Genomic DNA, 23,529 nt, shown 5'->3' with positions numbered 1-23,529 from the left:
GGATGGGCAACAACACTGAATGAAGATAAAGCCCCAGGCACTTGTCCTAAGGGAAGATAAAGCATTAAGGCAATTTTAGAAAGTTTGCACTTCTTTGGCTCTGAGATGTGCAATGTTGGTAGCTGCAGAGACTTTTAGTTTTTGGAGCTCAACTCTTGTACTCTCTGTAACACCAGTTTTTAAGAGAAAAGAGGCTTGGCTCTTTGGGATCCATAGCTGTAAAGACCAAGGCAGCACAAGTCAGGCTGCTCCTTTTCAGCACAATCTAACTTTTTAAGAAGCCAGAAGGGTAGAGCTAACTGCTGAGCTGATTAGACAGCTTGTGCTAGCCAGGAAGTGTGGCACAGGGCTCTCTAAAGTTCATCAGAGAGGAGGAATTGCAGTGGCCGGACAGTTCATTCACAGATACCCGCATGGAGGCTGCAGGCAGCTAGCTGGAGGACACCTCTTGTCAGGAGCAATGTTAAAGACAACTGAATAAAATCCAGTCAGTTGTTTTCTCTCAGAGGAGAGGGGGCTAATGTTTCAATTGACAGCATGGGTTACTACTGGGCCAAGCACAGCTTTCTCTGCATTTAAGATAGGTCTGGACTGTCAAATCCTTGCCTCCGGAGCATGCGTCCCAGCTAGACAGAGCAAGGCAGTGACAGGCTTAGGCTGTTCCCAGTCCCCTTTTTGCATCTGTGCTTGTCCTTGTCCTCTGCTGTTCCTCCACACACAACTCACATACTGCTTGGCAATGTTTACCTCAATAAGCTCTTCAGCATGCTGCCTTCTCTCCATTAGCCTCTTCCTCTTCTGTACCACACAATGCCTCTTCACTCACCCAGAACACCTTTTCTTCTTGCTGGCTTTTCCCTTCCAAGCTTTCATTGGGGTGCAGCCCAATAGATTATAATTTGTTTGGTTTTAAAGCAAAAAATTGGAAGCAGAACACTTTAACAGTATCCTGACAGGAGAAATTCTTTCTCTTCCCAATCTCCTGCCTGATCTGCCCACAACAGTGTTTGTTTAGCTGCACTCTCTGATGGTTTGTGATTCTGAGGAAAGCAAGGTAGGGGACGGAGAGGACAGAAAGGCAAAAAAAGAAGCCATGGACCTACCCTTTTAATTGGTAGACCATTACCACCTACTTGAATTATTTAGAAACAACAAAAAAAAAATACAGATCAGGACCCCAAAGTAATGAGTCTGAATCAACTGTCAGTGGATTGAAGACACCTTGCCTTCCCTCCCTGTTTTTCAAAGGCAAAGAAGAACTTATGCTTCCTCGTGTTTAACCCCTCAGAGGCTGCACATTCAAGTTTTATGTAGCCTTTCTGACTTACGAAGTAAGATTTGTTTAAAAAACAAAATAAAAAGAAAGCACAGAAAGGAAATAAAACCCACCATCAAGTGTCTTACACTGACTTCAGACCGATATTTAGTATCTCAAGACTCACTTTAAAGCTTCAAAGGTTGACATCACCAAAAGGGAATGAAATCCAGGTAGCCACCAGCCATTACAAGCCTGCCAGGCCCTCTTGAATCACAGCAACAAAAATAACATCTTACCTGAAGGCTTCACGCATTAAGAAGACAGCTGCTTTCCTAGAGCACTTACTTCAGGCTTAGAAGTGATAGTAAAGCCCTAGGACACTTGTCTTTTGCACCCAAATGAGAGCTGCTTTGCCTAAATAGAAATTAATACAGCCTCTCCAGGGTGGGAACAGGTCCACTTCTTCCATAACAAGTTAACCCTTCCTCTCCCAGCTCCTGTCTGGGCTTTGCATGCCATGCTACGAAGGCGAGGACATGGATTTGCAAAATGTCAGATATATGCAGGATCAAGAGATGGAAAAAAAGAGGAAGATGAACAGGGATAGACTCTAAGGTAAAAACCCCCATCCCTGTGGCATATGCCTGGATAGCACAAAGGAGAAGGAGAAGCAAGCTTTACAAGAAGAATGTAAATAGACCCAGAGCTCCAACTGCTTGTAGGCATTTGGGGAACTCAGATATAATAGGACTAACAAGATGTCCTTCCCTGAGTCAAGAGAAGAGCTTTCAGCTCAGTCTTGGAATACCCATTTACACCTCATATATTTAGCTCTATCAGGGAGTGCCTGCTCCTCATCACCTCCCTGATGGCTTCTCCATGGGAGTCATGGCCCTGAGAGGGGGATTCAAGGATCTCAAATGGCCTAGAGGCAGATTTCTGCCTGTGGACACGATCAACATCTGGTAGTGGTATATAAGGTGCACAACTACTTCAGAGATCCTGGGATCTCTGAGGTTCAACAGGACTCTGGTTTGGGCAGAAAATACCAAAGGTTAGTGTTAAACACACATGAGAAATCATGAAAACTAGAGTCAACAGCTGACTGTGCAGCTGCAGTGCTCAGAGCATACTGATTCTCTGAAGAGTATTTGTGAGATGTTTTTTCTTAAAACACCCACAGGAGACTGAGTTTAAAGTCCTGTAACTTCGCACCATTCTTACTTTCCCTGTTTCCCCTTTACTTTTCTCTGTGTTTCTGTCCTCATAATTAACTAGCAAGACATTTAATCTATATACAAGCTTCTATTTCTCATTTTTTTGATCCTTGTTCCTTCCTCTCTTTCCCTGTGTTTTTCCTCCCTGTTTGCTTTCTTCATGGGTAATTAGGAATTGGAGTGGTGCATCTGCTGTTCGAATAAAAGCAGAGGACAGTATAGTTCATTTAGGTAAATGCCAAGACTAGAAATGGCTGAAATTTGGGGTGTCCATTTTTTGGAAGATTCCATTTGGAAGTTGGTGAAGGGTCTAGAGAACAAGAAGCAGCAGCTTCTAGAGAAGTGGCTGAGGGAACTGGGGTTGTTTAGACTGGAGAAATTGAGGCTGAGGGGAGACTTTATCACTCTCTCCAACTCCCTGGAAGGAGGTTATATCAAGGTGGAGGTTGGTCTCTTCTCCCAAGTTACAGGTTATAGGACAAGAGGAAATGGCCTCAAATTGTGCCAGAGGAAGTTTAGGTTGGATATTACGAAAAATTTCTTCACTTAAAGGGTTATCAAGCATTGGAACAGGCTGCCCAGGGAAATGGTTGAGTCACCATCACTGGAGATATTTAAAAGATGTGTAGATGTGGTGCTTAGGGACATGGTTTAGTGGTGGACTTGGCAGTGTTAGGTTAACGGTTGGACTCAATGATCTTAAGGTTCCCTTCTAACCTAAATGATTCTATGGTTTCAAAATATGTTGTTACTTTTATCTGGAAGTAGGCCCTTTTTTTTCCCCAATGGTACCTGTAGAGATGAAATTCAGTAAGAAATGCCGATATATAATACTTCTGAAACCAGTTGGGATCTTCAGAATGAATGTCAGCTGTTGCTGATTCAGCTGAGTGCCTTGTGCATTTCCACACTGCAGCTGAGGATGTCTGTGACTCCAGGGCTGCTCTGCAGAGCTGATTGCCTTGGTGCAGGTGCTCTACACCTCTTGAGCCAGCTAGCTCCCAGCATGGCTGCTTTGGGAGTTGGGCAGAACAAAAACCTGGGTGGAAAAACTGATGGCCCTTCTCCAAGGGGCTACTTGTATGGTGTGACTGCCTAGAGATGTGGGATATGGAGCCATGGCCCTTCAGCAGCCTGCCAGGAAATCCAGGTAATTTGGTGAATCTTTGTCAAACCCAAGATGATTTCACCAGATGAATTTGATGAATCAGTGTTTTTATGCAAAATCAAAATTTTAACAGAAAATTCCTGATGGATTCTAGCTGGAACCAGAATGACAAGATGTAGGAGCTGGAGTATTTGTGTGAGCCTGCTTGAACATAGCCTCCAATGTGTTCCTACCACTTGCTTTAGTAAAAAGACAACACAAGTAATTTATGGACACACCAGTCAGATAGGTACTTGCCACATGAGAAGTTTAAATAGGAAAGAGTGTAGTGAGAACCAGCAATAACCAGGTTGGCAGGAGAGAAGGTTTGTGAGCTGGGTTACAGAAATGGAAGACCAGGAGATGAATTTGATATGTCATGCAAACATGTCCTCTCTTTTCCAGCATGTTGCATGTCATAGGCAGGGATGGAGGGCATGGGCAGAGGTCAGTGAGATAAAAACTAATGCTTTTATCTTTCCCCTGCTGTGTTGCTCCTGCCAATCCTGTTGTTTCTGAGGAAAGATACCTTTTGAGAATGCATTGGAAGCCAAGGAAGCAGAAGAACTAAGCTGTTTGTTATATTAAGCTAGCCAGGAGGCCTGAAGGAGGTGCTGAGAATCATCATTGTAATTTAGTTATATTTGTGTCCATGTCTGACAGATTTTGAGAAAGACAAAGGTGATAAGCTTCACATTTCACAGTGTAGGAAACTGTGGCAGGGCCTTTGGAAGAATCTGAGACTCCATGAGAAGCCAGGAGACTTAACTTTACAGCTTATGTCTGGGTTAGAAGCTGCAAAAATATTTTTGAAAGGAAATGACCCCATTTGAGCCCTGGGTCTCTGCAGTAGCACTGAGAACAGAGCTCTAAGTGCTGTTCCACTGACTTGGAGACGAGGTGATTTTATGCTATCTGAGGATTCAGCCTGCTTTATCTGCCCTGCTTTTCTTCTCCTCTTTTAATTTTCTTTTCCATTCCCCTCTTACCTCCCCGCCTTGACACTGTGTCTCTTTTTAGTGACTCCTTTTCATTGATGAAGGTCATTGTGTTTAAAGTTGTCTGTTGATTTGTGCTGCCTGTGACACCTCAAGGGTCTCTCTGCAGGTATCTTAAAAGGATATTATTTTCAGAGATGCTGAGCAGCTTTTACTGGGTTCCAACACCGTGATAAGTGTCCAAACCCCTGAAAACCAGGCTCCTTACAAATGTTTTCAGGCAAGGGACCCAAGAACAAGTCACTCAAGACTAGTGAGCAGTTTTGGAAGTTTAATGTAGAATTTCTTCCTTTGGATGAATTCTTTTGCCTTTTTTCTCTAATAAATGCATTTTAAGCTTTTTATTCTCATGTTTTGCTCAGGTTTGTTACTTCTTATGGTTTTGCTTTTCTTTGCTCTGATCTCTTCCTCTCATCATGATCTCAGCTCTCCTACTTGTGCTTGTCCTATAAGTTTCTGCTACTATATCTGATAATGCCCAGTGCTGATGTGCTGAGGCCATCTCTGTGCTCTAGACAGGTTTCAGGAGAAATGTCTGCAGAGTTAATTTGGCACTGTCAACAAAAATCAACATTATATTGTATAGGAACCATACCTAAGGAAACATATAAGGAGATGTTTCTGTCCCAAAAGAAACAAAAGTTAGAGACAGGCAAAACTATTTTTCATGAGTTGTATGGGTTCATGAGACAGATACTGATAGAAGGAAAGCTTTTTATTTGGGTGCTTTTGCCTCATTCTCTTCAGCTTGACATGAGCAGCAGGACAGGTGAGGCAGGGGAACAGAACTGTCAGCCTCCTCCTCTCCTGCTCCCCACCACCAAAATGTTCATGTAGTAATCAGATTTCTGTTTCAGCATCAATGGGAGTCTCTGTCCCTTTGGAACACTCCCAGGAAGGGCATTTTCCCTTGAATATTATGTTAAGTGAACTGAACACTGACCTGCTATGTTTTTTTTGTTGTTTTTCTTACAGGAATGAAACTGTTTTACACCAGTTCTGTTGCCCAGCAGCTGATGCAGAGCAGAAGCCTTCATCTCCAGACTCCTCACCAAGGTGGGAAATTGCTGCCAGCAAGACCTTTTCTTTTCCATTCCCTACTTCCTTTTCATTCATCATTAATCTTCCTGCCCCAGACTAAACTCACGTATTTTACACTCCCATCCTCCGACATCCTCCCTTATGGCCCATGTCCCCAGCACTGCTGTCTCTCTCTTTTCCCTCCCAGAGATTAGTGATCATTCTGTTGTGCAATTGCTCACAAACCTGTTCTGGCCTCCACTCACACACACCTGTGTACCTCCAAAACCATACTTTTAGCCTCTCTTCAAACATCTACTTCCATCAACCCACATTCACACTTGTACCTTTTCTTACCCTTCTGCATCACTTTGACACCAACATACACATGCTTCACTCTTGTCCTTTAAATTTGTTATCCCACATTATTAGGTGCCTGGAGACACGCCAGTGTAGACCCATAACCTTTAAGTTACAGCAAAAGTCACCAAATGAACTCAGGGTTCTGTGTCTCACCCTGGGACAGGGTGGGAGGGTGTACAGTTTTACGTGTGTTGAAATGCTCTGAGCTTACCAGTGAAGGTCAATTATAGATGGGTATTATTAACTATTACCAACTTGTATCCAGTGCAGCCAGGTGTGGGTACACCAGCAACTGTCATAGCTCTCCCTCATCAGTGACCCAATGGGTCCAAGGAGCTTCAAAAATACTTGAGATGTACATACTGTATATAGCTTCCATGCTCACCCTTGTCCCTCTCTTCTTGCCATGTCCTTCTCTCACAACTTCTTACACCTCCATCTCACAAACCTACTCCTTTTCCTCGTGCCCTATCGCCCTTCTGTCAACAGCAAACAGGTTTCTCTTTCAAAGTTTCACTCATCACACTGCTAGACTTTACATCTAACCTTTGGCATCTGTATAAGAAGCCTGAGTTACTAGGGAGGGCTCTGGACAGAATTGGGCAGCTGAATTGCAGTAGTGAGGCTACAGCATATTTTAAATGATATTTCTCTTATTTGTTCTGCTCACTGGAGCAAACCATGGTTTCTGATTTCCTTCCAAGGAAAAAATGTGAGTGCTGGACATCCGTAAAGAGAACAGGGCGGTACGCATGTATGTTCAAAAGTAGGGTTCAGCCACACTTGGAGACATGGTAAAGAAGCAGGACCCCCCCCCGCCCCCCACCAACTTGTGTGTGAAGATGGAAGGGTTAAGCCCCATGATGTCTGTACGAAGGCCTTTCAACCATTGGTAAAGTTTGCATGACAGCTCAGTGGGACATCTGCAGTAGCACCTCTGTGGCAGCTGGGGAGATGCTGGCAAGGAAGAGGAGGAGACAGCAGAAGTTTCTGTGGCAGGGAGAGCACCCTCTCCCTTGCATTTTTGGAGAGAGAGAGTTTTGGTTATGTGCTCTATTTTGTCTGAAGCAAGGCTCAGTTTTGCCGTAGTGTTCTGTCTTCATACCCTTCTCCTTGACCTTGTCCCCTTCTTGGCCAAGCTTCCATCTCATTTCTGATCAGTTCCCTTGGTTTCTAGTGGTTTTGTGTCCTGCAAGGCTCTCACTCCTACTGTGAAGACACTCTAGTGTCGTTTTTGTCATGCTCATACTTCACGCCTTCCTTTTGTCCCAGTGACTCCCAAAGGTCCTACCCATCCTTTGAGCATGAGTTTGTCTGCCCTCCTTGTGCTGGGAAACACCAAATTTCTCACCTGGGGTTTGGCAGATAAATTGAAGTGGAAGCAATCATTTGTTCCAGTAATTTAACAATTTTGGCAAGCTGCATCTGAAGAGGAGTCTGAGCCAGGAAAGTCAGAAGTGGGGATGAATGACAGTGACCCCTACAGCATGTTGCATCTGGGCTTCCAGTTAAGGGGCTTCTCATACTGATCTACTCCTGTCCATTTTGTGTCATTTGTAGCTTGTCTGACTCTGCAGGATTCCTGCTTCCCTTACTTTTTTTCCCAAGGCTTTCCCTTGTCCTCTCCGTTTCTGTTGTCCCCCAGATCCCAATAGCAGTCCTGAATCTGTCTCTGTGTGACACAATATTCTATGTAGAGATAGAGATGGTTGGAGCCATCATGGCTATTTGAAGGTGAGAAACAGGCATGCAGAATTTTTGCTTTTGGAAACAGAGAAATTTTTATATGTTTTCTCATGATCTCTCTATGTGACTGTCTCAGGCAAGAAGAGCATCCCTACTTCACACACTGTGCCAGAGCAAAGGCAGGGCACAGGCTGGAATATTAAACTCACTGGTCAACTTCATGCTGACTGGAAAACATTTCCTAGCCTCTTGCAGGTCCTGCAGTCAGCCATGGGCTTCCTTCATATCTGAAGTTACCTATACAATGCAGTGAAGAGGGCAAAAAATGGCAGAGGGAAAAACACAGGGTCAATGTGGAACTGGTGTCCGTAGCTGATAGCTATGCTGCTCTGGAATGGCACAATAAGTTGCTGGGAGAAGCTCATCAGATCATTTACAGAGTCCGTCATCCTGCTCAAATCATGAACAGGCTCCCCATTGAACCAAGGCAGAACAAAAGTCAATCGAGACTGAAATATGTGGGTCAGACAGCCTGAATAGGCAATCAATTCCTGGGTGAGCAAGGCATATCCCTAAATAAGCTCATCAGGGCTCCTGGTGGGAGAGCCTGGGACACAGGGGCTCCCTGTGCAGCTTTCCTGAGCCCTGCTGAATGGCCAGCCAGCCACAAGTGATGCTGTGATGAATTTGATAAACCAACTTGGGTTTATTCTTTCTTTTCCCCCTCCATGATCAGGCATTTCCCTAAATGAGATAAATCCTGTCAGAACTGATGCCACTAATAACCATCAGCCGTCTAGTTTTAATTAGAGTTTGCTTCATTAATGCCCCAACTCCTCTCTGTGCAGCAGATTAAATAATGTACTTGCAGCTCATTTACACAAACCCCCAAACTGCAGGGCTGAGCTGCAATCCTTTAATTAAACAGCCCGGCTGATCCCTACCGCTGCCTCGCCTCATCAGTCTAAGCCGATTAAAGAGAATAGGGACTAATAAAGAGCATAAACAGGGAAGTGACTCTCGTCTCTTCAAGGGACTTGGAGACTCCAGTGGTGATTGGCTGCTTTCTCCTTCTCTACCAGGAACCTTACCTCAGCCCATGTAACTTCCTTCTGGGACCTGCAAGAATAGTCCTGCTTTCAGCAGGAACCCAACCTTACCTTGTGGGACAGAAATCCTTTGGGAGACTGAGGGAACATTGGCAGCAGGAGGGTAACACAGTAGGGAAAGTGAAGATGAAGGGGGGCTTCAAGGCAGTAGGAAGGGTGACTGCATGAGAGACCAACAAGAGCAGCCATACAGCTCAAGCGTGGGGCAGAAAGAGAAGGAAGCAGAGAACATGACAGTAAGAGGTTGGCTGGCAGGAACAGTCTGGGACAAAAGTTTGTCTCTGCTTGTGGTTTGTGATGGTCATTGTTGTTCTTGTGTGGTCTTCCCTAATGTTTGTCCTGTGAGATTTCTGACTCTTTCTTTACTACCCGTCCAGCTAAAAATGCCTTGGCTTCACTTGGGTGGGAATGATTTGGAAAATGTCAGTGTCTAACCACTCAACAGAAGCCAGCTCAGTGAGGCGGTTGTGATCATTCCCACTCGTATTGTTCTGCTTTGCTTCACTGACTGCCATAAGCAGCGCTAGCTCCCTTCTCTCCTCCAGCATATGAATTCCTTGTGGGGGGGTTACAGCTCCATGAGTTTAGCAATGCAAATTTCCCACCTGGCTGCTTAGCTGGGTTGCACCAGCAATCAGCAAGACTGGTGCCGTAGGCCATGTGTATTAGGAGATAGATTTGATGGCAGAATTTGCCCTCAAGAAGCTCAGAGCCAAAGTACAGTATGAGGTGATGGCAGCAGCAGACAGATTCCTGTTGCTGAACTCTTATGGCTTCCCCATTTCAAAGTGCAGTGTAAATCCTGGACATGGACCACCACTGGACTTGTATACCACTGGTTCCATGACCATAACCCATCCTGCAGGTTGAGCTTCTACTGGGGATGCCAAAGATCAGGTTGAAGGGAATGAGGAGACTCCATGTATGGCAGTAGGAGCTAACCTTGCTCCTTTATTGAGGTGGTGATTAGACCCTGATTTAGCCAAACCCTATAATTTCATAAAGCAACTGCTCTTTTTCTTGCTGGCTTCTGCCTGTTAACAGCAGCATTTCATTCTAGGGAATTGAATAGCCTAGTAATTGCATTTCCCACTTCTCCCAGTCTCTCACAGTGGAGACTGGCATCCCAGAACAATGACCTTAAAATGTGTCCAGCAGCAGCCCAGCTCTAACAGGATTACATACCATTTTCCTTTGTGTGAGGTAATAGGGCTGAGATGAGAAAGATTTGTTTCTATTAGAGTAATGAGAGGAAATGATGGAGTCACAATTGGAGGGAACAGTATATTCATTCAGTTGCCTTTCATAGGCTTTTTGGAGCCTGCCTCTGGCTCACCTGAGGTGCTGAATAGGAAATCAGCAGAAAATCATCTCTGCTCCAGTGATGGGAAAAGTTCTGCATAAAACTTTAAGCACCTGAGGCAGGTCCACTTTAGCAATGGACATGGGGATATCACTGGAGGGCTGAAGAATCATGTCACAAAGGAGACTGAATGGGGTCTGGGTACATTTGTGTGAAGGGAAGGATGAGATGCCAGATGGCTCTTTGGGAAGGGAAGATGTTCCATCTACATTTGTGAGAGAGAGAAGGTCCCCTGCCCTGCAAGAAGGGCAGATGAGACCTGAGCTGCTTTTAAGGCCAAGGAGACCAAGAGTCCTCCCAGGAAGAGGAGAGGCTGGGGATCTAAACAGAGTCTTCTGGAAGGACTTGGATGTGTACTGAGCAGAAGGGTTAGGGTCTGAAACATCCATGGAAAAGTTGGGCAAGATTTGCTCATATTTTCATATAATATTTCCTCCCTTTCTGGTAGGGAGACTGCTGCCTAGATCAGGGTTGAAACATGATTAGTACAACTGGCAAGTGTTTACTTCATGATTACAGACCAATTAAATTGTAACTCAATATAGTTTAGACTTCAAACAGCTGTGTACTCGTTTCTAAAGTGCCTGCTGGAATAGTCACTGTCACAGATTGGTTACTGCCTGGCATCACAGCACCAATTAGTGGTAAGGAGACATGTAAGTCATTGGCTACATCTCCAGGCCAGCCTTACTTGCAGTTCTGGTGAAATTCCCTCTTGCCCCACTTCTGATTTACCAAAGTACTCAAACGGAAATATGTCTGGAATGAGTCCTTTTCGCTTGTTGCTCCATTTTTACATGTGGGAGTGTGAAAAGTGGATGGACAGATTTTAGACAGTTCTTTGAAATCAGGCCTTCAAACATCTTTCTTCCCAGCTCTCTGAGTTGCATAATAGTATGCTAGACCCTAAGAAGCACATGGTTAAAAAACAAAATCTGATTTCATTTACTTCTGGAGATCTGCTCTCTCTGACTCTTCATGTCTCTTTACCTGAACTCTTGGTGTTCATTGAACATGTGTTTGTACTTTGTCCTATGAAGTCATCATGGAAGGCGTTGGCACAAAAGAACCATGAGTATTATCCACTGCACAGTCACAGCATCATGTCTCTCTTTGGCTCCCCACTGCTGTAGCCCAGGAGTGTCTTTCCTCTCAGTACGGCTCTCACTTTGCCCTTGGGTCACTCTAGGTCCTCTAACACTTAGATCCTCCTGAGAAATCCACAAGACTTTGGATTGTGAATGCAATACCCCTTAAGACTGAGGCCCATGAAACTGATAAGAACTGAGCCACTCTTCAAGTCAATTCTCCGTTTAGATACCACTGAAGCATCTTGATAAAAAACAGGTGGGGAATGATGATTTTCCGCCCGTATCCAATCACTATTTAAGCATTACAAAAAAACAACTGAGCTACCCAACATTTTGCCTGAACTTGTGAAAAATTGACATCGCCTGACAGAAAGAATGTACATCCAGTTTGTGAAATGGGAAATTAGCCTTTCTGATTTAGGATTGCTGGCAGGATACTGAATATACAATCTGGAGGTTAGTGCTTCCTCTCAGCCCAGAGGTATACTCGGTGGCTCTGGCTCAGGTGTGAAACATGAAAATGATTCTAGTCTGTATCAAATCAGATCTATAACCTATCACACAAAACATCATAACAGCTCTTGACTAATTGACCCACAGCTGGTGGTGTCAAGTGCAAGCTCCTACAATTAGTGGATCATGGATGCTGAATTTTCCTCTTTTCGTAATCAAGAACACTCCAGGTCAGGCATACAGCACCTGGACATGCCAGTGCAACGCAAGCCTCTGCTCTCATGGTCAGTGCCTTGTGTGCTCCGAGGACAAATGACTTCGTATACATAGCTCTTCAGTCTGACTTCTTTCATTTGTGCAAAAGTTCTCCATGGCACTTTTTTTGAAAACACACAGGAGAAGTTTGAGCAGCATTTCTGCTTTGTTAGCACATCTTGTTTGTGCTTCTTTTCTCATTGCTTTTCCTTATTGAGGTCACAGGCTTGAAGAAAGGATTTTTTTCTGCTTCTTAACAGGTCATCTACTTCTTAGTCTTTCCTCCCTGTAGACTTAATAATCCTGTTCAAGATACTATGATTGGAGGTTGTGAAGATGCTGCAAACAGGCAGGGATGGGTCAGCAAAGTTCACATAAATATTCCCCAAGCTCACAGTTGTCAGCATTTTGATTTTAGTCTGACACTGAGACGTGGGTGAGGAGTAATGTCTAGACCCAAATTTGAACTCTTCCTCAACTTGGGAGCGAGTAGATTCCTCACTTTTTATGGGTGTTTTGTACAGTCAGGACTAGCAGCTTTAATTGCTTTGCAGGAGCCTAAGTCCAGAATCACAAAGGTACTTAGTGCATGTGGATTTGGGGGAAATAGAGAAACACAGTTGTAAGGAAAAAATGTTTTAGAGAACATCCTTAACATCATAGTTACCAACAACCTTGGGAATCTCTTACAGGGAGGTATAGTTGGCAATTCTTCTGGTACTATGACCTGGGAGGAATGTCTCTCTCTGGAAGCATCCAAAGAAACAGGAGGTGAGTTTCAGATGCAGCGTCTCAGTCCTGTAAAGGAGATCTGCCAGGACATTTTGGCACTATCTCGTGTACGGGCTCCTGCTCCTTCTCCCCAACAGCTGGTGCAGCCACTTCCAGGCAAGTTTGAAGAATATGAGGGTGGGGAAGTAAAGTGAGGAATAGATGGGCTCTTCAACAAGAAAAGAAAAAAATCTCTGGCAGAAATTGGAGTCTCCCTGTCATATTGCTTGCTTGCTTTGCCTCTATCAACACCTTTCTTCAGGAAGGAGCAAGATGGCAGGAGAGAGACGCCAAAGAAAACCCATCTGAAATACCCTTTTTGAAACTGCAGAGATATCCATCACGTGTTTTCTGAGAGCCTGAAGCTGTATCCAGCCTTGACTGGTCACATGTTCTTCCAGTTCTTCCTTTTTCCCTGGTACTTCTGTTGCTTATATGGGTCTAGCCCTAGGGGAATTTAGACTTAGATTCTGGTACATTTCTCCTATGTGTGACAGTGCTTGCCATTTCTTGGGCTGCAGCAGCAGTAAAGAGAATCAGTCATAGCCAACCTTAGAGTTGTGGGAGCCACTTTCAACAGCTACTGAGATCAGTTAGTTACTTTAATACTAGGTGATTCACTTGTGGCTTGCAGACAATCCTCATGTTCTCTCTCTTGTATTTCAAAGAATTCCCTGTCCATAACATGGCAATGTTTTGGTACCAGTGGAATGCAACATAAACACCTGCTATATCCTGTGTTTTCTGTATGATAATGCCACAGAGATGCATGAGAAGAGGCTATGACAGCTTTGGAAATAGTCTTGTATCGAGCACTGGAAAATGGGCACAGACAGTGGATGAACTAATAGCAGAACTGATCTGCATCAGTCAAGATGCACCCACCTGCAAAGTTGGGCTGTTCCAGATCTTTTGTACACTAAGGTGTGTTCTGTTGAACTTGACAGGTGGTTTCTGTGGACCCTCTGTCCACACATTTGTTCATGGCTTACAAGGCAGAGAGAGATAAGGCAAAGAGATGGAAAAAAGAGCCATTGAGAAAGAAAGGGAGACAGACTCGCCCCAACAAAGATAACAGTGCTACTGTAAGGAAAATGGATGACAAATATGCTCTGCAGAGAAGGAGAATGACAGCAGAGAAGGAGCAGAAAAAGCAGGGAGTTAAAAAATAGTGTAAATGAAAGAAGAAACTGAAGGGAACAAGAACATATGAACGTGAGATAAATGAGCATGTCCCTTGGCTGGAATATTCCTGTTCATTACAGTATTATTTGGCAGTGACAGCAGTGAGCCTGTGGCCTTTTATTACATATTTTCTTGCAGTGTGATGTCAATCCAAAGGCCTTTTGTCTTTTCTGTGCTCTAGAATATTAACTCACCTCTGACCATCCCCATGGGGCAAGCTCTGTGCTCAAATACAATAAGCTCTCCCTTTGGAAAAACATGTCTGTGCTCCAGAGTTCCTTCTGCATTTGGCCCTGGCAGGATTTCATATACTTCAGGAAGAACTGAAGAGTCTGAGATGCTGAAGAGGAGCACATTGTACAGCTGCTCAGGCCGCTCTATATGGGCTCTGTAAAAAGCTAGATAGCAGAGGGAGAGGGTGTAAAAAAGTTGTGAGATTTTTGGGACTGTCACCTGGCTTGTTCAAAAACTGCAGAAGAGCTGGAGAACACCCCATCTTCCTCATCTTGAGGAAAAGCATCAAGACATAAATAGAAGCTGAGTTCAGTGAGATTTTTCTTTTGAGACTGAGTAACCTAACTCTGGCCACACCAGAAAGTGTGTTCTAGTAACTTCTAATCATCTCTGGTTGGCACCTTTGTTCTTTCCACACACACATTTTACTGTCATCCTACCAGGAACTGTATTTGCCTAGTGACTAGAGCCATGTGTCGCCTTTGTCATGTTCCACCCTGGTATGTTGCTGCTTTCCTGTAAACAGGTTATGATGCTTTTATTATTGCTTGTGTATGGGAATTGACTGCAATCTCGCTCAACCCATCTTCTGGGGAAAGAGGGAAGATGGGGATAGACTACCCTATGTACACATTGCTGGTTCTCTTTTGCAAAAGTCTCCTGGGGTGATTGGCAAAATATAACAGATGCCTGTAATTTTCCAGAATACACTAATGTGAGAGTGGTAGGTCAATATGCACAAAAATGGATGGTGCAGAATTACATTGTGAAAAGTATTGCTGTACTGTTACACCATAATTGGATCTGATAAGGATGTTACAAATTGTCTTAAAATATAGCATATTGGGCTAGATCCTCCATTGACTTTGGTGCAGTCCACTGGCATAATGCCATTCAGCACCAGCCATATTTCTGCTAAACAGCACAGTAGGATTGGTTATGTCAGCCAAAGCTCCTGTTTTTCTTAATGATCTTGCCCCAAAAGGTCCATGTCTGAGTACAAAGTATAGGGACGGCAATCATCCTCATTCCTCATAGGGAAGAAAAAGTTTAAGTGGCCATAGGGGAATCTGAGCTTGCATGACCAAATGTTGAAGCTGCTAAGTCATCCTGTTTTCCAAGTGGGAAGGAATAAAGATAGAAAAGGGAATAATGCCTCAGAGAAGAGAAGTGACATGAAGTGGATCAGAGTGTGAGTGAAGCAGCAGTGACAAAATAGGTTAGAAATTGGAAACGTAGAGCTTTGTGCCTGCTGCACAGGCCTGGGGAGGTGATCACTGGGTGGAGGAAAGGAGGACGGAACACTAACCACACTGTATCTGTCTTCATCTTCAACCATAGGACAACCCAAAACCCTAGATCTGAACACACGGGCAAAGTTAAAATCTGGATCATATCTGATTTCCTAAAGCTGGTGAATGGTGTTTGAACTGTATTGAGGATGGTATTTGAGTCTGTGTTACTCCTTATGGTGATAAGGACTGAGCTTCCTTCTCCTTGGTTTGACACAAGCAGTGGCCTTCTACTGGGCATTAGTGATCACAAGAGACAAAATAGCTAAGATACTTGACAACAGAATCAAAATTTATCTGGGTTACACAAAGAAGCAGCTCACTCACTGCCTTCATAAAATCATAGAATAGTGTTGGCAAGGACCTTAAAGGTCATCTAGTCCAACCCCCCTGCAATAAGCAGAGACATCTTCAACTAGATCAGGTTGCTCAGAGCCACATCCAACCTGACCTTGAATGTTTCCAGGGATGGGGCATCTACCACCTCTCTGGGCAACCTGTTCCAGTGTTTCATCACTCTCAGGATAAAGCATTGTTTTCTTATATCTAGTCTAAATCTATCCTCTTTTAGTTTAAAACCATTGCCCCCTGTCCTGTTGCAACAGACCCTGCTAAAAATTTTTTCCCCATCTTTCTTACAAGTTCCCTTTGCGTACTGAAAGGCCACAATAAGGTCTCTCAGAGCCGCCTTTTCTCCAGGTTAGATGATTCGTTCAGCCTTTTTTCATAGGAGAGGTGCTCCAGCCTTTTGATCATTTCTGTGGCCCTCCTCTGGACATGCTCCAACAGGTCCACGCTTTTCCTGTGCTGAGTTGAATGCGGTACTCCAGGTTGGGCTCCACTGGAGTGGAGTAGAAGGGCAGAACCACCTTCCTCAACCTGCTAGCCACACTTCTTTTGATGCAGCCCAGGATATGGTTGGCTTTCTGGGCTGTGAGCTCACATTGTCGGCTCATGTCCAGCTTTTCATCCAACACACCCAAGTCTTTCTCCTCAGAGTTGCTCTCAATCCCTTCATACCCCAGCCTGTATTGTTACTGGGGGTTGCCCTGAGCCAGGTGCAGAACTTTGCACTTGACCTTGCTAGACCTCATGAGGTTCATATGGGCCCACTTCTCAAGCTTGTCCAGGTCCCTCAGGTGTGTCAACCCCACCTCTCAGCTTGGTGTCATCTGCAAACTTGCTGAGTGTGCAATCAATTCCACTGTCTATGTCATTAATGAAGATATTAAACAGTACCGGTCCCAATGTGGACCCCTGAGGGACACCACTTGTCACCAATCTTCCTTTGGACATTGAGCCATTGACCCGTACCCTCTGGATGTGATCATCCAACCAAGGGGCCCACTTCTCAAGCTTGTCCAGGTCCCTCAGGTGTGTCAACCCCACCTCTCAGCTTGGTGTCATCTGCAAACTTGCTGAGTGTGCAATCAATTCCACTGTCTATGTCATTAATGAAGATATTAAACAGTACCGGTCCCAATGTGGACCCCTGAGGGACACCACTTGTCACCAATCTTCCTTTGGACATTGAGCCATTGACCCGTACCCTCTGGATGTGATCATCCAACCAAGTCTTCATCCACTGAACAGTCCACCCATCAAATCCATACCTTTCCAATTTGGAACCTCTCAGCTTGGTGTCATCTGCAAACTTGCTGAGTGTGCAATCAATTCCACTGTCTATGTCATTAATGAAGATATTAAACAGTACCGGTCCCAATGTGGACCCCTGAGGGACACCACTTGTCACCAATCTTCCTTTGGACATTGAGCCATTGACCCGTACCCTCTGGATGTGATCATCCAACCAAGTCTTCATCCACTGAACAGTCCACCCATCAAATCCATACCTTTCCAATTTGGACAGAAGGATGTTGTGGAGGACTGTGTCAAAGGCCTTACAGAAGTACAGATAGATGACATCCGTATCTCTTCCCTTGTCCGCTCATGTAAACACTCCATCATAGAAGGCCACTAGTTTGGTCAGGCAGGACTTGCCATGCTGGCTCTGTTGAATCACCTCTCTGTCCTCCATGTGCTTTAGCAGAGCTTCTAGGAGGATCTGTTCCATGATCTTCCCAGGCACAGAAGTGAGGCTGGCAGGTCAGTAATTACCGGGGTCCTCCTTTCTACTCTTTTTCAAAATGGGTGCAACGTTTCCCTTTTTCCAGTCACTAGAGACTTCACCTGACTGCCATGGCTTTTCAAATATCAAGGAGAGTGGCTTGGCACTCAGTAATCAGTTACCCTGATCCCTTAGAAAGGAACTCAGAAGTGCAGTCCAACCCAGGGTCTGTCCCAACAGGTGGAAAAAGAAGACCACAGAAGCCCTTGTTTATGTCTATAACTGCCACTATTTGTGTCCCCAACACAGCTCACAGGTAGCTGGAATAGGAGAGCAAGGGGCTGAGGAGATATGCAAGAACTTCCTTGCCTTGTAGAGGCTCTGCTGCCTCCCAGCCCTGAATTCGTCTCATTTTAGCAGTGAAATTCTATCTTCTGCATGATTGCACCGGCAGGCTTTTGTCAGCGAATTCGGTGCTGTTCAAACCTGCCTCAGGGATGAGGAGCCAAGAGATCTGAGTTGAAGTGGCAGAAAGACTGCTGCTGAGAAGCCAAGTTTCTCTTTCCCGGGGTGCTGAGCGGGCAGTTACACTAATGCAGGATGCCATCTGTTTTTCCTTCTCTAAAGGGTCGTGTTTACCAAACATTGCAGAGGCAGAAGAAGTCTGGGGTTAAAGTACAAGTAATTAAACCCTGCAGAGCAGGGCCCCCCCTATGCCTTCACTGTCCACTTGATGCTTTTCACACCTCAGTGATAAGCACAGGTGCCCCATTTGACGCAGCCAGAAGTAACCCCCTCTGCAGTGACAGGCTGTGGGACCTCCTCCTGTTCTCACCTGCAGGGACATCACAGCAACCAGCCTGGAGAGTCAAGCACCAAGGGTGGTGGGCAGCTGAGAAAAGGGCTCTACTTCCTAAGCTGAGTCCTGGGCTGGTGGTGAAATGGGATGCATGGCTAGGAAGAGAGGAGGAAAGAGAGGTATGTCCCAGAGATGGCCCAAGTCTTATTCTAAGGTGTCACCCAGACACACGTAGGAACTATAAGGAAAAAGTTGTGTGAGAAACACACCACCCAGCACAGCTAGCCTTGCACCATAAACCCGTACAGTGAGAGTGTTTTCAGTTGTTCCAAGTCACTCTCTGGAGGACCCTGTCTGTCTCCATTAAAAAGCAGAGACTGTAGTCCTCAGTTGGCTGAAGTTAGTCATGAGGAGCCTGGCACTCAGACAGGCAACCAGTCCAGACTGACACCTGGACAATCAAGGACATGGGGTGCATCAGAAAAGTTTAGCTCCTGTAGTGTTGTTCGGTAGCAAAAGGTACAACAACACAACAGTGTGGGGATTGCACAGCACATGGTGATGATATTTAAATACCAAATCTGAGATGGAGGCCCTGACTTTGGCGTGTTGGACCCTGTGGGACATGAGGCATTTGCTAGTATTATTACATTTTCTGTCTGCTTAGTATACATCTCACCGAAAACACTTTAAGCAATGTTGAAAAGATGTTGCCTGGTTCGGTCTGCGCTAAAGGATGTTAAATTTAATTGATTTCCAATATATTCACTGTACTGTACTGTCAAATCTATTTTACAGGTGTGTGTGCCAGCTTTTTTATGAAACAAGTAATATATTCCGGGATGGGTAATGAGCTTGGCTAATTATCATTAATTCCTCTTGGGTAAAACTAGTGTGAGAAGATGGCTTGGTGCCACCGCTTTGCAAGGTGTTACGTGAATGTAGACAAAATCAGAATCTTGTTCCTATATTTGTCTGTGTTGGGGGAGACTGTCTGAGAAAGCTGTAGCTCGCCTGGCAGGGGATGATTTGCCAAGATCAAGTTCCAAGTTCCCTGCCTCTCTGGCAGGAGAGACTTTGCCTTCCATCATTTTCAGCATGCTTCCAGAGAGCATTGCCTCCAAGTCACCCTAAAACCTGAACTTAAAAGCAAATCAGAAGCAATTCTTTTGCACTCAGACCCCCAGCATGTCAGAAATCTCTGAACCTTGAAAAGATCCCATAAATTACCAAGCCTGTCTCAGCCACTTTTTTTCATTGAATTCTGATCAACCCATTCACCATATGTTATGGATGTCCTCAGGGAACACTGAAATGAAATAAACTGAAAAGGCACTTTGGACCCTGCTAGCTCAGCAACTGATATATTTATTTTTTTTGTGAGCAGGGAGAGGAGAGAGGACAGCAGAAATCCTGAAATGTCTTAAGACAGAGGGGGCACAGGTTCTTGCAGACTTGGGGTCTGGACTCTGTTCTCTTGGCATTAGCTACTGACCTCTTTGTCTAATTCTCCATATGGTACTTTCTAACGGTTTTTTATTCTGATATCTCTGAAGCTTTGAAGTCTCATATGGCTCTCAGGCCATGACAATATTAATTGCTTACAGCCCTTTAGAGCAGCTTATATACAATAACCAAATGAACCTCATAAGGAGCTCTGTGAAATGGATTCATAAATTTTTGTGGTCCCTCACAACTAGTCCATGTAGTCTTTCCCTCAGTTACAGGTCACAATCCTGCTCACTGACCTTGAATACCATGAAGAAGGTGTTTAGTAAGTTATACAAAAGAAACAGCAATGTGTCCTTCTCCTGGAGTGACATAGGTACACATAGAGGAGGTGAAATCAGCCTCCTTAATATCTTTATCCAGAAGAGCCATTGCTATTTTTATTACTCTGTTATTACTCTTGTTTATCTGCAATAATTTTTCTTCTCTCAGGAGAGAAGGAGCAAAGAGATGAGCTTTCTGTCTTGGAGTGATCAGTGAGAAAGCTCAGTTTTAATTTCTTACAGGACTAACATTACTGTCCTTGATAAGAGTAGCTCTCCTGGCCTTAGAGCCCTGTTTAGTCACTCAAGTAGCCTGTAAACACCTTTCCGAGAGCTATGAAAATCACTCTCAGACCATGCACTGATTCTGGTATTTGCCAGTGGGGCAATGGAATCTAATGTGTGGAGCATCCAACTAGATAAAAATATTTAAGGGTGCCAGATGAATTGTCTCAGTGAGAGCTTTTTTACCATCCTGCTTTCTTGAAACAAACACTAGGATTCAGCCCAGAACCCCGATAACCCTGTTTTGAAATGCTAGAGTATCTGTAGTATTTCACATAAGCCCCAGGTCAGATTGTCTGTAGTCACCATCTTTGTTAACAAAACTGGTTTCTGTCTGCAGCAGGCATATACAAGTCAGCAGTGCAAAAGTAGCAGGAGATACCTGAAACATGGGAGATGTTTTCTACAGCAGATGAAATCTCTTTGTAATAATGACTAAGCTTGTTGCTATGGGTCATAAAAGTCATGTAGGAACGTCTAGGAAGAACAGAAGAGCTGAATTTGTAGCCTTCCTTTTTTATCTGATTGCAAGTGATTTACATTAATATTACAACTTTCAATCAAAGAGAATTCAAAGACGTTACAAACCTTCCCTACCTGATTGCATGACTAGCAGAAAATTGCTTCGTTTATCATGCAAAAGTAGCTGTAAAAACTGTGAAAGATGGTGGTATATGATACTTTAGGACAGCAAGTAAAGAACACTGATTACAGTTGAAACTGCAGGGGTGATGCCGGGATACTAAATTAACCTAGTTGGATTTGGGCCAGGACATTGGGATTCACACCTCAGTCTCTGCATGGGACTTCTAATTATTACAAGTGGTTAGAAAAATTTGCTCGTCTAAGAAACAGAATGTGCAATAGCTCCATTCCCTTCCTTCATCCCACAGCCAGGGAGGTTGATCGCTCACTGGCCAGTGGAAAGTAGGTGGATCCCCATAATATACTTCATAACAATTTTTCCCAGATATCTTCTATGCCGTGGCATCTATCCTTGCCCTACTTACTTTTCTTACTGTTGGGGGTTTTTTTGTTACTATCATTACAATAGCTACTGAGCCTTGACTCATTAACAAAAATTGTGCTCCACCAATGCAAATCAACTGTGTAAATCAGAGGGAAAAAAACCCACCAGGATTGTTAAGATTTTAGCTTATATTTCGCTGCAGCATCAGTATCAATCTTTAGCAGCATGTTTTGTCACTCATATGAGAGCTTCATCCATTGCTGCTACTGGACAACAGAGAATAGGCCTCCTCACAAAACCCTCAAAACAGGTTCAAGGTGGGAGTAAACCCAGGAGAAGTACAGGCTGGTAAGTGGAACCATCGGGCTGTAATGCTAACATTCAGGCTGCTAAGCAAGGTCTGTCTTTACCCCTTTTTTCCATTGCTTATAAGTCACTGAAGTTTACCAGCTAAAGCTGAAATTTCCCAGGTTTGGTCTCTTCCTCAAAGGTGAAGTAGGTTTCTCTTTTTTTGGGGGGGGGAGATTTTTTTTCCCCACTAAGTAGTTCAGCCATTTTTATTTTATTTTGTTTTTTCACAAAAAGAACACGTAGAAACTATCCCCACTTCAGCAAGACTGTTTGCTATTGCTTTCTGAACAGCACAACAGCCAAACCAGCAGGGGGTTAAAAAGTTTATATTTAGCATAAAAACGTCTAGCTGAAAAATGCCTTTGAGTGCTTCAGTGGAATCTGATTTTGATTTGACCGAGTTTTGACCCTCAGAAAATTCCACGCATAAGCAGAATACATTCTTTATGGGTGTATTCACTAGGCTGAGAGCATGCATGGAGGAGGAAGGCAAGGTTATATGTGTACGTGTGGTTAGCTTACACCCTTATCCTAGCACAGTGTCTTTAGGGGCTTCAGTTACTCACTGTGAGCGGGAGCACTGAGATTGGTGGTGCTTCTCACACAACTGTCACTGAATGTGTGCGCTTAGTACTTGCAGTCTTAGGGCCCTCCTGTGTCTTGAGGAATGTCCTAAATGCCTAATGAGGTGAAAGGCATTTAACCGAAATGCTCAGCTCTGAGCATTTTGGGTTGGTCCAAAGCCCTCTGCCTCATAGTCCAGGGTAAGAATCAGGTCCAGCGAGAGTCAGACAGAGACAGTGATCAATGGGTAGGTCCATGGTGATGAGGCAGGTCCAAGGTCAAGCTGGGGAGTCAGTCTGCAGGTCAGAGTCCAGATCGAGTGGGTCCGTGGCCGTGGAAAGGGGAAGGCAGTGGTGGAGCTGGAGATCAGCATCTTACAGCATTGCTGGGGGAGGGACTGATGGCCCTGGGATGGGTTGAAAGGGGGAAACTGTGCAGGGGGTATTTGTATGGGCCCCAGGTGAAGTGGGTTAGACCATTAAGGTCTATTTGTGCACTAAGGGCCCTGACAAGGTTTTCCAGAGAGCCTGGGGAGTCTTCATGTCCGGAAGTATTCAAGAGTTGATTGGAGAAAGCCCAGGTCAACCTATCTGTCTTTGAAAATGGTCCTGCTTTGAGTAGGGAGTTGGAATACAGACCTCCAGCCTTGCCTCCCAGCCTAGGTTATTCTGTGATTCTATAAAGCCTGCTGGTTTTTTCTCCTGTATTAGCAGTGCATGCAGGGTATCCTGTCACTATGAATGTTACTCACTCAGACTCTAAACTGTATGCGACAGAAAACCAAATAGGTAGCATACACTAGAGGTGATGTTCAGCCTTACAGAGCAATGGGTCTGAATGCTGCAAACTCTTATGCACACACTTCACGTTCTACCACGAGCGTTCAGTGGAGGCCCTCAGAAAAATAGAGTTAAGCATATGTGCAAGTGTTTAGAGGACCACCACGTCAGGGAATATTTGCTGGCATTTAGAGTCCATTCATGCTCCAAGGGAAGTCAACTATCTCTCTAGTCTGCTGCCTCAGGCCCTGAACTGCCCTAAAGAAAGTCTGTGTAACACACTGTGCACTGCGGCCTTGACTCAGCAGAGCAATTTGGGATATGTGGCTTGCTGAATCAGAGCTTATGAGTCTAGCTGAAATTGCATTGCAGGGCACAGTCCGGTTCCCACTGAAATACTTGTTAGGCTTTTGGCATGCACTTCAATGAAAACATGATCAAATCTATGTTCGCTTGGTTATCCCTTGAGCTGAGGATAAAAATTACTGCTCTGCTGCTT

The 23,529-nt window shown here is 44.5% G+C and overlaps 1 protein-coding gene across 6 annotated transcripts in view; it reads left to right on the top strand.

The window, feature by feature from the left end:
• The first annotated feature begins 5,595 nt into the window (after nucleotides 1-5,595).
• The window catches only part of IQSEC3 (IQ motif and Sec7 domain 3), a 59,277-nt gene continuing 41,343 nt past the window's right edge, over nucleotides 5,596-23,529 (top strand). For 4 of the 6 annotated variants that reach the window (XM_014937201.1, XM_014937205.1, XM_014937204.1 and 1 more), the window contains exons 1-2: nucleotides 5,618-5,676; nucleotides 12,653-12,731. In XM_014937201.1, coding sequence (XP_014792687.1) covers nucleotides 5,637-5,676; nucleotides 12,653-12,731 — 119 coding nt within the window. In that variant the 5' untranslated portion in view covers nucleotides 5,618-5,636. Of the gene's footprint in view, nucleotides 5,677-12,652; nucleotides 12,732-23,529 lie in introns of all 6 variants that reach the window. The other 2 variants (XM_014937206.1, XM_014937207.1) reach the window with 2 other exon arrangements.

The sequence above is a fragment of the Calidris pugnax genome, unplaced genomic scaffold (assembly GCF_001431845.1).
Source record: "Calidris pugnax isolate Ruff unplaced genomic scaffold, ASM143184v1 scaffold1, whole genome shotgun sequence".
Lineage (NCBI taxonomy): Eukaryota > Metazoa > Chordata > Aves > Charadriiformes > Scolopacidae > Calidris > Calidris pugnax.
The sequence above is the reverse complement of the archived record's forward strand: the minus strand, read 5'-3'. Positions and strand labels throughout refer to the sequence as shown.